Source organism: Gymnogyps californianus, chromosome Z, assembly GCF_018139145.2.
Source record: "Gymnogyps californianus isolate 813 chromosome Z, ASM1813914v2, whole genome shotgun sequence".
Lineage (NCBI taxonomy): Eukaryota > Metazoa > Chordata > Aves > Accipitriformes > Cathartidae > Gymnogyps > Gymnogyps californianus.
In genome coordinates, this window is record NC_059500.1 from 60,907,541 (window position 1) to 60,924,160 (window position 16,620).

A 16,620-nucleotide genomic window follows, 5' to 3' on the forward strand; every position below is an offset into this window, starting at 1 on the left:
AAATAAAAATAAAGCATTTTTCTCCTGAATGTTCTTTCACAAGCAGTACTAGAATGCCACTAAAAGCCTGGATATTTGTATAGCTTTTGCTACATAAGTTTGTTTCCATACACAATAACTTTACACCATTTGCCTTATCGTACAATCAAAATTCCAATGTTGTGCATAGATGGGCAATGCAGAACACAGGAAACAAATGTGTCTTTTACAACATGAATATTCCTTCTCTTGTGAATTAATCAAGAGGCATAGTCCTCAAATGCCAGTTTTCTGCTACTGCTCACAGTAGACTGCCTGTTCAGATTGACTGCTGATAATACTCTTATTTTTTCAGTTTTTGCCCAGATGTGTGCTCCAGGTCGGGATATTTTTCTGCCTCTCATAATCAGTCAAGAATTTTACTCGATGTATAAATTCATGCAGAAATGCTTGCGAAGTTCTGCACATGGCCAAAACCTCAGTTCTGATAGCATGAACTCTTTGTTTCTCAGCAGAGTAGGCGGTTAACATGAAATCTGAAAACAAGAGCATATGTTTTGCCTACATCGACAGTTATTTCAGCACATTTTATTTTGGAATAAAACTGCACGTGGAAGTAGGATTTTTGAAATATCTAATGCAATTCAGATTCACACCTCAGTTTAAATTGAACTAACTTTCAAATACAGACAGATCGGAAAATGTTAACTTTGTAGCGTTTCACAGACAGTAGACTTCATTCTAAACTCCAACAAATCCACAGTTCCTCCCAAATGCTAGAAGTTGCTTTCACCCCCTTTCTGTCATTATACCATTCAGGTTTATCAGGTAGCTGCTCTCTTTTTTGTATGTATGTGCCTTAGTATAATTTGTTTTGTTTTTTTTTTAACATCTTACAGAAAACAAACTCTTAATTCTGTGAAGTAATCCCTAATCCACCACATTTGTAATCTCAAAAATTATATATATAATGCATTTAAGAAGACCTATTTTTCACAAAGTATGAGACCAATTTTATATCCCTACCCAGAAAAATTATAAAAAGATTTTTCTAGCATGAAATTTCTCTAGTAGTAGTTATTTTTCCCAGATGAACCTTGATCTAGAAATCTTGAAATCCTACCTAGATAGAGATTAACAGATGAACTCTACATAGTCAATGTAAGCAGCTGAAACCCTTTCAAACTTCCTGCCTCTGGATGGCAGTCATCTACATAAACTGGCATTGGTGAACTGAAACAGCTGTGAGATTTCTGCATCTGCTTTTTATCTGTTTTATGGCAAACACATGAAAAAAGTTAGGATTGTTGTATTTAGCATAGCAGTATCAGTTATAAGAGTCATATTAGCAGCTATATGAGTGTGTTGCATAATGAAGTTCCCCTTCTCCCCATAAAATTGCTTAAATCAAAGATGGAGTAGCTTTTCTCAGCTTTCAATTATTGTTAAACTTACGCGGAAATAAGATGAGGGACTTAGCTGACAATCTAGAGAGTGTTTTTATCTCTGAATCTCCAAGCGCCTATTAACAAAGGAAGATTATCACCACCATTTACAGACTGGGAAAATGCACCAAAGTGGGTAAGAGAGAAATCTGAGAACAGATTCTGCATCCAGTTATCGTTTCAGGGCAGCATTTCTTCAGTCACTTATGAAATCTAGTGTCTGTTTTCCAGACAACACTGCTTGGATTCTTGGGTTACAGAAGCATTTCTTCTTCAAAAGAAAACCCTTTTTTAAGTTGTATAAAATTCTACATATCAATTTTGTAAGTTTATATTAGACTAAAAGTTTTATGATATACTTTTAAAATCAGTATGTGTGAATATGTATGTGTAGGAGAAGGAAAAGAAAATGTTAAAATTCAGCTTTTTTTTTTTTTTTAAATTTAATTGAGTGTCTGCTGAGAGATCTGCTACTTGCTATTTTTCTGGCAGGACATGCTATTGGAACTGTTTAGGTAGGTCCCTGCTAATTCTGGAGAAAAAAAGCATCTTTTTCCTTTGCTGTGAGGTTCATCCTGCTGTGAGTCACAGCATGTAACTCTACATAAAGGGAAGATGTTTTTAAATCGCAAAAATACTTATCTGAACAAGATAGTTCAAAGGAGTTGGATAGAAAGTTCTGGAATTCACTGGGAAGAACTTCCTCTGCCTTCCAGCCAGAGTTTGTAGGAGCAGGGCCAGAAGTTTAAATACATTTAGGACACAGTAGTTTCATTCCTCTAAAGCCAAATAATTTCACATATAGTGGAGAAACTGCAGAAATGGGCCTATTTTAGTGCCTGACTCTGGGGCACAAACGCAGTTCCAGTCTACCCATTAGATATGAAATTTTCTTTTTTTGTGCAATAGTTGAATTACCATCATCATACACATTGGTTTGATAAACTTGAATTCATGGAGTATCATCTTCAGCTGGATAATTTCACCTGGAACTGAAAAAATCACAACAGCAGTGAGTTTTTAGTTTGGGGATGTTGTTTTGAAGGACAATAATCCAGGTATTGTCACAGCTGAAGTGGCTGCTTTAATTTGCTCCTGCATGCTGAATTTTAAAGAATACTTCTTCTGCCTTAAGTTGGAAAAATAATACCAGTTTTGCTCATATCAGTCAACCAAATTTTTCTGATCTGAGACAACGAAAAAAAAATATGAATAATGGTAACTTGCACAGTTAAAAAACTAATTATGTGTGTCCTGCTGCATGACAAGATGAGGAGGTCTGGGCACAGTCACCCTTTGCCAGTACTTCTAGTTCCCAGCCTCCTTCATGGCATCAGAATATAGGCTTCCACTGACAATAAAAGGATTAGAACCTTTATAATTGTGAAGTTTGAAGACATACCGGAGTATAACTCAGTGCAAATAAACATTAACATTTTATTTATAACTTTTATTTGAAAGTGGTATAAAATAGACATTATTGCAAAACGGATTGAGTTCAGTAAGTACTAATGCTGAAAATTCTTCTTGGTATCTTAAGATGTTTTGGTATCTTAAGATGTCTTAAAATATAAGTACATCATGATTAATGCTGTAATAGAATAATTACAATCTACAATTAAAAACCCACCACACATCACTTACTGCAGAGTCAGTCCCATTATTCAAATCACCGAGTGTATTTTCATAGCTTTTTTAATTAAAATGCAGCAGAAAAAAATTGTTTTGAGGTTTTATCTGTTTGGAGGCTTTTCAGCATGGTTTCTAACCCTTGCATGCATCACCTCCAACCTCACCAGTCATTTCTCATTACAGTTAGCAAATAAGACAATTTTACATGATTATTTAATTTTTCCCAGGACTTAGTATTATGTCAGCTAACCAGCTGTTAATATCTATTTCAATATTTATTAGTAAACCTCACTTTCTCAGTAGAGGAGCCATGGCTTTCAACTGAAGTACTTCTGGCAGAAACATTCTCAGCAAAAATACCTTCTCCATATTCAAAACTAGTTGTTGATTATTCTATTGTGAGTGGAAGTTGTTGCAGACAAAAATCAATCAAATATGCTAAAATGTTATGATGTTAGAAGCCTTGGCACAATACTTTCAAATCATGTATTTTGCTAGTGCATACTTATAATTCAGTAGAAAGCTTTTCCCCTTTTTTTGTTGGTTTGTTGTGTTTTTTTTCTCCAAAGTTTCCTTCACAAATCATGAACATTAGCAGTTGAATGAGAATTTCTCTGTGAAGCATCTGGTTCATCTGCTACCAGTTTCTCTATTAAGAGACAGTCCTTGAGAATTTTGTCCAAATTGGTATTTTCACATGTCTGGCAAACAAGAGTGAATATTCCGTTGCAGTTTTTTCATTAATTTGAACAATACTGAAACATACACAGTTCAGCAACTTGCAATGTCCAACCATGCCTCATGAAATGTATGCAGTGCAGAGCTATATTCCCCTTTGTGTTATGCAGCTGCAAAAATAGATGTTGCAGACTACTGTAATCAGAAATTTAATTCCTGATGCTCAAAAGTTCGGGCCATGCAGAAAAAGCTGTGTCATTTCAGCAATATGACCTTTCATGGGGAACTGTTCTCAGCCATCTCGGGAACCTTGCCAAGCCCAGTCACATGATAGTTGTTCTCTCGCACCTTCTTATTACATCTCTAAAACTTTTAATCAGGTATTCATATAAATGTGAGTGGCTGTAAGTGTCCTCACTCAGCCATTACAAGCTACATGTTAACTGAATTTTTCGCAGCTCAGTAACATTTATCCATAGCTACTTAATAGATTTTTCCCTTAAGTGAGATAATTGCAACCTACTTTTGAAATGCATGAAATCCTGTGCAGAGTATTTCTGATGCAGTCAAAAGATTTAGGTTGTAATGCTTATTTCATGTTTTCTCTTCCTTTAGGCCAAATAGCGGCTTCTTTTTCTACACTTAATTCTTATCCTTAATACAAAGCAGTATTTCAAACTGCAGTATGGAAATACAAGTCATGTTCTTGCAGACAATATCAGGAAAAGCAAACACAAGGCAGAGAGCTGGAAATTGGGGAGTGCGACAGAGAAGAGGAGCTGGACTGCAAGGAGGGGTGATGCCGTACTTGAAACCAGGCTCTTAGAAAGCGGTCGAACAGGGGGACTCCTGGGAACCCTCTGAGAAACCAGAAGGTACCTGCTGCTGCCAGGTACAAGGGAAGGGGAGCCACAGGGCTGTGGGCCTGGGGAAGCTCTGGCAGCTTCTAGCAAGTGTGGTCAGCAGCCCTCGGCCCAGGGTGCCTGGAGCCTTTGTTGCAGCTACCTCTGCTTCGGGAGGGCGACGCTCCCGCCCTTTTAGCTGGTGCTAGGCAGAGGCCTGTGTCAGAGCGTGGTGGATCAGAGGGAGTGCTTGGGGCCTCTCCCGGACTTCTCCTGCAGGAGGTGTGCTGCTGTTGGAGCGCTGTGCTGCTAAGCAGAGGAGTTACAGAAGTCAGCAGGCAGCGCAGCGTCAGAGAGGCAGGATCTCCTCAGAGACCCTACAGCTTCAAGAGCTCTGGACCCTCACCGCAGTGCAGACCTGGTGTCCTGGTTTCAGCTAGGACAGAGTTCGTTTTCTTCCTAGCAGCTGGTATAGTGTTGTGGTTTGGATTTAGTAGGAAAATAATGTTGATAACACACTGATGTTTTTAGTTGTTGCTAAGTAGTGTTTATACTAAGTCAAGGATTTCTCAGCTTCTCATGCCCAGCCAGCAAGAAGGCTGGAGGGGCACAAGAAGCTGGGAGGGGACACCGCCAGGACAGCTGACCCAAACTGGCCAAAGAGCTATTCCATACCGTATGACATCATGCCCAGTATATAAACTGGGGGGAGCTGGCTGGGAGGGGCAGATCGCAGCTCGGGAACTAACTGGGCATCGGTCAACGAGTGGTGAGCAATTGCATTGTGCACCACTTGCTTTGTATAGTTTAATTCTTTTAGTATTACTATTGTCATATTCTTATTATCATTATCATTGTTTTTCATTCCTTTCTGTCCTATTAAACTGTCTTTATCTCAACTCACGAGGTTTTTTTCCTGATTCTCTCCCCCATCCCAGGGGTGGGGGGGCAGTGAGCGAGCGGCTGCGTGGTGCTTAGCTGCCAGCTGGGGTTAAACCATGACACCTGGGCAGAGTCTACCACTAGCAGAGCTGCGACCGGAGTATCAGTGGAAGGCAATGGCTGGAAGCTGGTGTCTTTGGCACCGTGTGTAAGGCTCCTGCTCCGCCTGAGGTTCACTGCCTTCAAAGCTGAGGAAGAGCTGAGGGTGATTTCAAGCAAAGCAGCTGGACAGACTGACCCTGAACCATGCCAGACCACCTGGAGGAAGCAGTGAGTGATGTAGTGGGCAGCTCCCTGCTCCGGGGCACAGAGGCACCCATCTGCTGACCTGACCCACTGGCTAGAGAAGTTTGCTGCTTGCTGGGGGCCCAGATCCAGGATGTTGTGGAGAGACTGCCAAAGCTTGTCCGACCCTCTGACTATGACCCCCTGCCGTTCTCCCATGTGGGCGCCAGCGATGCCTCCATGGGCAACCAGGACAGGATCTATCACCCCCGGCCTCCGAGGGCTAGTCAGGGGTGTGTGGTCCCAGGTACTCTTCTCCTCAGTCCTGCTTGTGAGGAGAGAGGGCATGAGGAGGAGGGGACCGGTACTGAGCATCAACAATTGGGTGCAGAGCTGGGGTCAGCAACACAGTTTTGGTTTCTGTCACCATGGGACCCTCTTTGAGGATGAATGTCTGCTCGGAGAGATGGGATCCACCCCACTAAGTGGTGGTGGCGATGTCGTAACTCTTAAGATTCACATAGTTAAGTAATCATATCATCTCTAGACATCACTTTCAAAAATGTGTCGAGTCTAGAAATTAAAACTATTTTCACCATTGGAACATATGTTTGTACAGAAACCATGTGTGCACCTCCCTTGGGTAACCTGAAAGCCCTGGCTACTGCATGAATATCATGGGTAGCTGTAGAAAGCTTCATTTCTTACACAAAAATAAACTACAAAGACAGCAATACGATGTGAAATGTGATACAAAATTGATTTTTATCAGTTTCCAGTGGCTTTTTTCTTAGCTCATCATTGTAAAAGCTTCCTCTCCCTGCCAACAGTCATCAGTAGTTTTCTTTAGTCTTCATAATCTTTGTAATTATAAGAAGAATCAGATGGAGTCATATCACAGAAAATTAAATCACGTATTTCATTGCTTACTTGTTGAGGATGAATAAGAACATGAATTAAAAACAGTGGGTTCCCAAGCTGTCCCAGTTTTGGCTGGGATAGAGTTGATTCTCTTCTTGGTGGCTGGTACAGTGCTGTGTTTTGGATTTAGTGTGAGAATGATGTTGATAACACGCTGATGTTTTAGTTGTTGCTAAGTAGCACTTATCCCAAGTTAAGGACTTTTCAGTTTCCCATGCTCTGCCAGCAAGCAGGTGTGCAAGAAGCTGGGAGGGAGCATAGCCGGGGCAGCTGACCTGAACTAGCCAAAGGGGTATTCCACACTACGGAACGTCATGCCCAGTATATAAACAGGGGGGAGCTGGCCGGGAGGGGCGGATCGCTGCTTGGACATCAGTCAGCGGGTGGTGAGCAATTGCATTGTGCATCACTGTTTGTTTTTTTTTTCCTTTTTTCCCCCCTCTTCTTTTTTTGTTATATTCCTTTCCATTACTATAATTATATTTCATTATTATTATTGTTAGTATTATATTTTACTTTAGTAATTAAACCGTTCTTATCTCAACCCACGAGTTCTACCTTCTTTCCCGATTCTCCTCCCCATCCCACTGGGAGCGGGGGCAGGGAGTGAGGGAGCGGCTGCGTGGTGCTTGGCTGCTGACTGGGGTTAAACCATGACACAAGCCTAGAAGCAACTGCCTCGTAGATACACAATGCTTCTATCAGCTGGTTGCAGTAATACTTCTGTACATTGGAGATCATTCTGCTTAGTGAAACGGTAACATTTAGCAACTGTCAGTTCAAGTATAAAATTGTAAATTCCAAAAGAACCTTCACTGTTATATGGGCTAGGCAAGAACTACCTAAATGACCTCTGCAGTGGTAAGTATGCACCAGTGATTTAGTGGAACAGCACATTAGATTCATTCATGCCTGACAAATGTGAACATACTCTTAAAATTTCTCAAATGGAGTGAGAATATACAAGATGTCACTTAAGATACAATTCTGTGGAGCGAGTAAAGACAAATCCAGTTTTTCCAAAATCACCTGCCGTGACACAAGATAAGGTTTTCTTTTTGGATGTTTACTTTCAAATCCAAGTTGTAAGGCAGAACTTGACCTTCATTTGGCACTAGCCAATTGTTCAAAGTAAGACTTGGTTTTTTGTCTTGTATTGAAGGCAGTTTAGAAACTTACAGGCTTGTCCTGTTGCGAAGAGTGAAAAAACACCAAAAAGCCGTTGAAAAACCCAGAAATAGCGCATTTGCGTGATCTGAGATTCTCCCATGGCCCGGAGGCGCTTGGGGCCAGTATTATTTGATACAGCCCTGTCACAGGTAGAGCAATTCTTGCAGAAAAAGTATTCAAGGAACAAGGAACTCTAGGCCCAAACTTAATTTAAAAAGTAATAAGAAATAAAGACAGAAGTGATTTACATTGACATATCTAAATTAGATCAGTTATTGCAATAATGATTTGTCTTTGTTTTTCACCTTACAGGATAGGTTCTTAGACTCAGTTTTCCAAAGAACCAAAACCTGTAACTAATGATAGGCTTTTTTAGATGCAGTATCAGCTGTTCATGAGGAAGCCTCTGACCCAAAACAACAATCTTCTAAAATACTTAGTTTCCTTAATAAGATGACAGTTTTATTTCAGAAAGTATACTTGTTCTGGTTGGAACACATGTTCCAACATTTGTTTTCAGAGGGCAGATGCAGATTTCTCTTTTTAAATGAAAACTATACAAAGTGCCCTAGTAGTTTTTTAATTTTCTATGTAAGACCATTCAGAACAAGTGACCTACTCCAAGACACTCAAAAATGTTTTAAATTCACTTATTCAGGTGGGCCTCTGGGTAAGATAATTCTTGATGGCAGAAGAGCAGAAATTATTTGATACTGTAACTTGAAGAAAGTTTCCTAAAATCAGCTATACCCAACTGACTAGCAAAAATTGAATAAAGAAAGATTTTGAGAAAGATGTTTCTTGTTGTTTGATCTTTTTGTTTTCTTTTCTACTACATGCCATAGGGAAAACTTACTGAAACAGTGTCCTTGTTCATGACAAAATAAGGCTCCAATTACACAGACTGTGAGAAATCATAGAATCACATAAAACAGGCCAAGATGGATTCAGACACTATAGCAAATAATCATTTTCTAGCCAAATTTTGTACACTTCAGCCAAGAATTCATCAGTACTGCAGGACTCTAGGTAACATATTGCCTAAGCAAGTCATTGAACTGACAATCATTAGGTCTGAGTTATTTTCTGCTGACTTCACCTGACCAGAGTATGATCTTAAATAAAAATTTTCACTTCTCTTACTTTGACTACTTCAGTTTTTCATGTAACAGTGGCTTTTAGACAGGGGCAATCTTATGGTGTAATGGAACCCCAATTTCAAGGTAGTCTCATAGATGCTGCAGCAGAATCTTCTGGACACATTCCAAAATTGAATTTAATCCAAGGCAACAGAAATAACACACCAGAAATAGCACACCAAAAATACACTTTCTCTCTGAAAAAGGGCCTCCAGTCACAAAAGCACAAGTTGGACCCAGCATTCTCAGGTGCTTGATGAAAAAGTAAACTGTTGAGTTATGAAAAAAAGTAGGAGCCCAAAGGCTCAGATGCACAGGAATGAGGCTTACCTAACAAATAATACCTGTGAAATAGGAAAGAATAAATCTGAAGTCTGATGCATAAAAGGCAGAAAAGACAACAAAGAGGTCTTCAAAAAGAGAGCTCACAAGGAAAAAATGAAGGGGGGGGAATTCCAAAGTCCAAGTAGGGAGCAGATACAGAAAACCTTAAATAAGGAGGGGCCCAATACTCCAGCGTCATCAGGGCTGTAACCTGTTACAGTTAGAATCAGTTTTTTGTGTAGAGGAAGTAGGAAGTCAAGCAGTAAGTGATATTGATATGCCAGACCCACATATACAAGGAAAAAAACACTGAAGGTGATTTCCAAGAAAACTGGCTGTAAACCTGCATTTACCTCTCCTGTGAAATTCTGTGCCTAGCTCTTCACTATCTTTACCACATAACCCTTGTACATCTCATCAGAGCACTCTCAAGACACTCTTAGTTTTAACCCTGCTCCTTGACTCAGTCACCCCTCTCTGCTACTGAAACTACTTAGTTTGCATCAGAGAAAGACCACTCACCTAAAGAGGAGAGAAGCCACTGGCTGCTCTAGTTGATTTCATTGCAAGACTGGGTTATTCACAAAAGTATTTCTTTATTGTGAATAACCTGGTTTTGCAATGAAATCACCTAGAGCAGACCCCTGGGCACTGAGATGCACAGAACAAGAAACACAAATAAGACTTTACTAATGTATATTGACAAGAGTACTAAGGTCTACAGAAACTATAGAATAAAATAGTGTTATGGAGAATTTCCTACAACTTAAATAAGTCAATTACACACAGCTTTAAAGAGCATTAGTTTATTATCTATTCTCCATGTGTTACCTCAGAAACAGTCTAATTATATACAAAAATTTGGAATGTTGAATAAATGCTGACCAATAAAAACATTTCGTAGCTGTTGACAAGGGAGTATTTCTAAACAAAACCAAAATAATCATAAAAGTTTGATTTTGTGTGTTGCTTATTGCTATGTTTGTGTTCATAGAATGCTTTCAAGTATATACACATTTTTTAACTCCAGTCCAAAAAAGAAACTAAGAAATATTTACATAATAAATACGTGGGAGACTTCATCTTTTCATTACATCAGTTGAACTGATTCTTTAATGAACTATTAAGAATAGAAAGAATTAACGGAGTTTGCATCAACTCATTGCCATGCTGAGTAACTTAGGCTGCTGATGGATTTTATTCTATTCAAAACGTACTTTAAGATGCATTCAAAATGAAAAGTGCTGATATTGTCTCTCCTCCTGCTGAATCCTGGCTGGAATAGTTCAGGGGACATCTTTCTCCCACTCTCTGCAAAATCATCTTGTTTGACATGTGTTTACCTTTACACACAGACACTGAAGGAACAAACACATTTCAATCCACTGAAAACTCCAACATTTACTGAGTAAAATCAGCATAATCCATGTTTTATTAGATGGTTAATTTGCTAATTTACTGAAGACAAGCTTTGGCCAAGTATTTCCACAAGAAGTACTAAGCTTCTTGCTGTAAATCTCTACTTCTATAGTTCTACCACAGCCAAACAGTTTTTGGTAGAATTTTCCTGTGAAACATAAATCTGAAAATTAAGTGACACAACAACGTTTAAAACTTCTGTTACCGTTAAAGCAAAATACAATACAGTATAATTCCTCAGTGATATATTTAAATGTACTGTAAAATGTATACAAAGTCAGTCCAAGATCAGTAAAGAATCAGTTCTGCTTTTTGGACTTTTCCCTTCTGGAAGATACAGGTTATGTAGAAGACCAAGGTAATTAAGGACTTGTCTGTATGCATTCCCTTTAAAAGGCAGTGTGTGATAAAAATAACATGATTAAAAGTAATGAACATGTGATGTGAACATTTTGCATTTTCAATAAAAAAATAGAAACTAAACAACAACAAAACACATCTTAGAAGGGGAACACTGAAGTCTGCCATTATATAGCTATGTTTCTCATTCTTTTCTTTGAAGATTAACAGCGCACAGAAAATAGGTGAATTTTATCAAAATACAGCACATTTCTGCTAATATATAAAAAAATCATTTTCTATGTAAATATTACTGAAAATCAACTAAAAAGAATTAAAATATACAAAGAGTTGTTAAAGGGTTTCAATTAAAATTATTAGAACTATACACAGTACAATAAGCAATAGTTAACATCTTTGAAAGAAGTGCAATAATATTGGAGTTCACTTATTTAAAAAGTACTGCCTGTTTATTACCGCTAGCTATGTATAATTCCTCTCTGTTCCAGCTCATTGTCCCAAAACTAAAGGAGGCTGGTGTTTTTGCTAGCTTTATTAAAAGCGTTTACTTTTGTACACATGGGTTGAAAAAAGCAACTTATACCTGTCTCAAACTACCAACTTATATGTAATTAAAAATGAACTGCAATAACTGAATATTGCTCCAATGACAGGCTAATCATTAGCCCTGATTAAAAACAGTTATTGGTCTTCTATGGCACTTTTCCCTGGTCCATAACAACCATGTATTAATTATCACTGCAGATTATGCAGTCTCTATTCAATTACAAAGGAGAAAGAGAGAATAAAGTTAATGTTTCTGGTAAACAAAATTAATAGAAGCATAATTGAATATTTTATACAGTAATAAGGAACAAAGGCAGCCTGTGGTAAATCACTATTACATTAACATAGTTAGAAACCCTTTAATGACTCTGAAGTGTCTAGTTCACATTTAATGTTACCTGTAGGAAGAGCCCTTTAAGAAACATCATTACGAACTGGTGGGCTGTAAGTACACCCTCCCTTTGCTCTCCAGCTCACCACAGCAATTCTCCATCACTGTTCAAAGTTTCACAAACTTGCTTTGGTTACCTAGCTCCATGCGTATGGTTTCCTTTTGATTAACAAGGCAATGCAAAGGCCAAACAAAATTGAGGTGTCTTTCATAACCCTTCCTGCATCATTTACTTTGTGTGTGTTTAAATATATATTACAGGCAACAACCTTAAAAACTGGCCATTTCAGTTTCATTTTTAAAATCTGTAAGGTTAAAATGGAGTACTTTTTATAAAGATAAAAGTATCACCATTTGCACAAAGTTGGGGATTTCCACAGCAGAGAAAAACCTCTGGGCACATTTCCACAGTACAGTTGAAAAAATTATGTATGCAAGAAAACCCAATTAAACATGAATCACATGCGGCAAATGAATATTCAATGACTGCATTAAGAACAAATCCTGTAGAATATCACAAATTTGTAGTTACAGTCCTCCTAAAAAACACTGTAAGCTTTTATTGCATTTTCTATCGGTAGACGTACACTCCAGAACTAAACACTTTTTCTTCTTTCCTGATTCCAGATTTAGATAGCAGATAATTGTTTCACCTGACCTTTATTCTGTCCAACCAGCACCACCTTCCATCTACCCATTCATCGATACAATGTGCACATAGCAAAGCCAACATTTCATATCTCCCGTCCATATCTACAGAAGTGGTTTCAGCATAACACGTTAATATCTGGTGAATAAAAATAAAGGCAATAAACAGCTACAGGACAGACAGCCCTGCCATCTGTCCATTGGCTACAACCGAGGCTTTGCAAAGCCTTGCACAAAGTTTAGTAACGTGTACGAATTATCCAAAAATAAACCTACCATCTGTACAAAAAAAACAACACAGGTTTGTTCTTGGAGGAGTGATTCTTAGATTGCTATAATGCTTAAAAACAAGTTTATTCACCATATTAATCTCCAAAATGATTTCCTGTACTTTCTATACAGTGGTTTTTCCCCCTTTAACCACAAGTTCAGTATTTCCTGTACAGATTTTGATCATAATTCTTTTCAAGTTCCTTTCATGTATAAAAATAGGCAAAATATTCAGTTTCCCATAAGTCCTTCAATGAATCCTGCTGGCTTTTCCCCCAATCCACAGTATTTAGGAAGAAACTTCTCGCACAATGATGAGTTCCACTGCATTCTGAAAAGTCTTTAGCAAAGATACTGCTTGTCCATGATCAATATTGATGAAGCTGTATCCATTAGCCTAAAAAGAAATATTTAAAATTGAAAATGACAGTCTCTCATGCCATGCTAGTGAAACATGTCTCATATTTCATGCTAGTTTATTTAAGCTTTAAGGTTTAAAATAACCAAATTCTATATGAATGCAGACAATAAAACACTGCAGATTTGGAGATTACATTGTTGATGTGAGTTGAACATGTGCTACAAGAAATTAAACTACTGTGTTAGCCTTGGAAGAATTTTGCCCCAAAGGTATTGCAAATAACCAAAAGAGAAAACTGAACTTTAAACCATTAACATCGGACATCTAATTCATCAGCCTTAATACAGCCACATCAAAAAAAGAAAATGCAGTACAAATGATACATCCCAGTTTAAATATCAGAATATTACAAATGGCATTTGTGATGAACTAAAACTATTGAAGCCTTTAACAAAAAACATTAATGGCATTGGGAGCCATTTTAGGGTGTGAGACCTCCTGAGGTCACCCCCAGCTTGAATTTTTCTATGAGTATAAACAACACTGTCATTTTTGGGACAGGTTTGGCTTGGCAAACACAGGCAGGCCTAAGTGGCCTACAAAAGTCAGGGAAAACATGGCTATGGTTCAACTTCTCAGGGTGTACTACTGCAAATTCATGTTCAGTCTGGGTGGTAAAATCTTGCAGAATGACAGATTCATCCAGTTTAAACTGTTATTGCTTCCAGCTGTGCATCCCACCTTTATCCCCGAGCTACTGCCCCTTATGTGGCAAGAGAGAGAACTGGTCATCCACTCGGCACCTTAGCTGTGCCATTGGGGAATCACAGTTCCTTATCCTATCACCAAACACTTGCTGTTGCTACCAGCTGAATCCTTTGTTGTAAAGGCAGTGGTTTTTAAATCTGTCTAGGGTTGCAGAGAAAGATTTATGTATAGACTGTTCAGAGAGCAAAAGTGACAATAACCTTTCCAAAGCATCATCTGTACAGAATGTCCTAGCCCTAATCTAATACGCAACAGTATCTTAAGACTTACATGCAATTATCTAGTCACTGGTCACGTAGAATATTTTTATTAGACATATGTATTAGACACGCATTATAATATGCATGCCTACTGCCTGTTTTACAGAGAACGTTGCAAAATCAAGCATAGCAAAGTCATTTTGGGAGAGATGATATTCAGCCAAAAACTGCAGAAATTGTCTAAGCAGCAACAAGACTGAGTGGGACTGTCATTACATCATCACTGGGATTATCGCAGGTATAAAGAACGTGCTGTTACACAAAGAAATATTCTTAGTTATGAGAAATGAAACAGCCTGTAATTGTCTAAGCATGCAAATGCAACTTCTCATTCAGCTCTTTTTCAAACTGTGAATTCCTCATTAAACAAAAAGCAAAACCCAAGCAGTGCCAACATGACAAAAGGAAACTTCATTATAAATGTCACACAGACAAATGAAATTCCATAAAGACAGGAATAAACCATTAAAACAAAAGTCATTTGTTCCCGTGTGGTGTGTTGGAGGGTTATCCCCATCCCTTAAAGTCATCTAGGACCTCAATAATTATTGAGAACACTGCATGTGAATGACCACAAGTTAAATACCTGAATGATAGTAAAGCCTAATGAAATGCTCAGGTTCCATCTTGAATGACAACATTAGGCCTGTTTTTTTGTCTTTAAAAGCATGAAAAATGTTCAGCATTTGAAAAAATGATCCAACTGATTAATGCTTCAGCCTGTATGACCTATCCTAATGTTAGGTGGAAGAAAATTAAAAGCATCATCCCAGAATATAAGAATGCTTCTGGAAAAGATACTGGTAATCTATCTAAAAATTAAACATTCTGCTCTTAGAAAAGGTGCAAACTAAGAATGAACTGGTACATTACATAGGCTAGTTAATTAGATGACCACAGTACCTGAATTATTTTATCTCCAGGCTGCAACAACTTAGATGCTGGTCCTTCTGGTTGCACTCTGGTTACAAATATACCCTTGAAAAACAGAGATGGAGAACATTTTTGACAACTTATTTCATGAATAGTAGGGTAGCATGAAACAGATGTAATTCAAAACATTTTTTCAATTTTCTATCCTAAGTAGAAGAGAATGCAATATTATTCTACAGATCTACTGGCTTTTGTGACTGCCTGCCTTTTCTGATGTTAAATCCAGGAGAATTGCCTTTAAAGGAGTACTAAAGGGCAAATTCTGATCTGCCTTTGTTTAATTTGGCAGATGTATATGTCAAGATGAATTATCAACCACCATAAATAAGACTGTAGGCTAAATCAGGTTCTCTTAAGAGGCTTCCTAATTGTAAACTTCATAATTCACTATCTCAAATCTGTTGACTGATACCTGGAACTGTGCAAGAACCACTCAGCTAGAATAATCCTCTGTGTTGTCATGTGACCACTGTGGTCACCTACCACCTTGATTTTCCATATCATTTGTCCCCAGTTTTCTCCCCTCCAGTCCTGGAGTTTAGTGATTTGGGGAATATATATACTTTCCCCCCCCCCCCTCTGCTAAACACTAGAAACATTATTAATCAGAATTATTTTAAGATGCATTAGTATAAAATACTCACATCATCTTCAGGCCTGAATGGATTCCCTCTACCACCAACTCCTCCTGATATACTAAATCCAAGTTCTGGATCCTTGTCAATTCTCACTCGAATCTAAGTAGTTACAACCAAAGTTAGAGGAACTGACTGAAAATCTGCATTCAAAGCTACTGTAATTATTTATTACTGAATGTATTTATTACTGAAATTATTACTAAGGAATTCAGGTGAACAAAAGCTTTAAAAACAAAAAAATAAAAAATGCATTTATCACAGTTCAAGAGAGTATTATATCTCATAATGTTAATTCATAACAAGATTTCAATACAACAGCATCATGTATCACTGTACATAAGTTTTACTCCAATATCACTATTATTATAATCATAGTTCATGTGGGCTTTAAGTTCAGAGATATTTTGATACTACGTAAAGGAATTTAATGCCCCCAGCAAATATACATGCTCCTATGAACGAATCTGTTCCTTCTACTTCTTTGCTACCTCTAGATGAATTTTAAAAATCACACCTTGTTCCTACTTTCACTCTAAGTTCTACGTAGCCAACACTGTCTCCCCTTTCTCTTGCCAGAATAGTTGACTAGAAAACTTATTTTACAGAAGCAGTGGACATTCTCATTCTAGCACAGAATGAAAACATAGTTCTCAGTACTTTCTCAAAAAACCCAAAACAATACAGAGGAAACATCCTGTGTCCAACAGCAGAAAGAAGGTTGCCACAATG

At 38.0% G+C, this 16,620-nt stretch overlaps 1 protein-coding gene across 1 annotated transcript in view; it reads right to left on the reverse strand.

The window, feature by feature from the left end:
- Positions 1 to 10,093: 10,093 nt before the first annotated feature.
- ERBIN (erbb2 interacting protein) overlaps positions 10,094 to 16,620 on the reverse strand; it is an 82,802-nt gene continuing 76,275 nt past the window's right edge. Inside the window, exons 24-26 of the mRNA XM_050912521.1 lie at positions 15,898 to 15,990; positions 15,224 to 15,298; positions 10,094 to 13,328 (exon numbers count right to left, since the gene is read on the reverse strand). Of these exons, the coding sequence (XP_050768478.1) occupies positions 13,221 to 13,328; positions 15,224 to 15,298; positions 15,898 to 15,990 (276 nt within the window). The 3' untranslated portion in view covers positions 10,094 to 13,220. The remainder of the gene's footprint in view (positions 13,329 to 15,223; positions 15,299 to 15,897; positions 15,991 to 16,620) is intronic.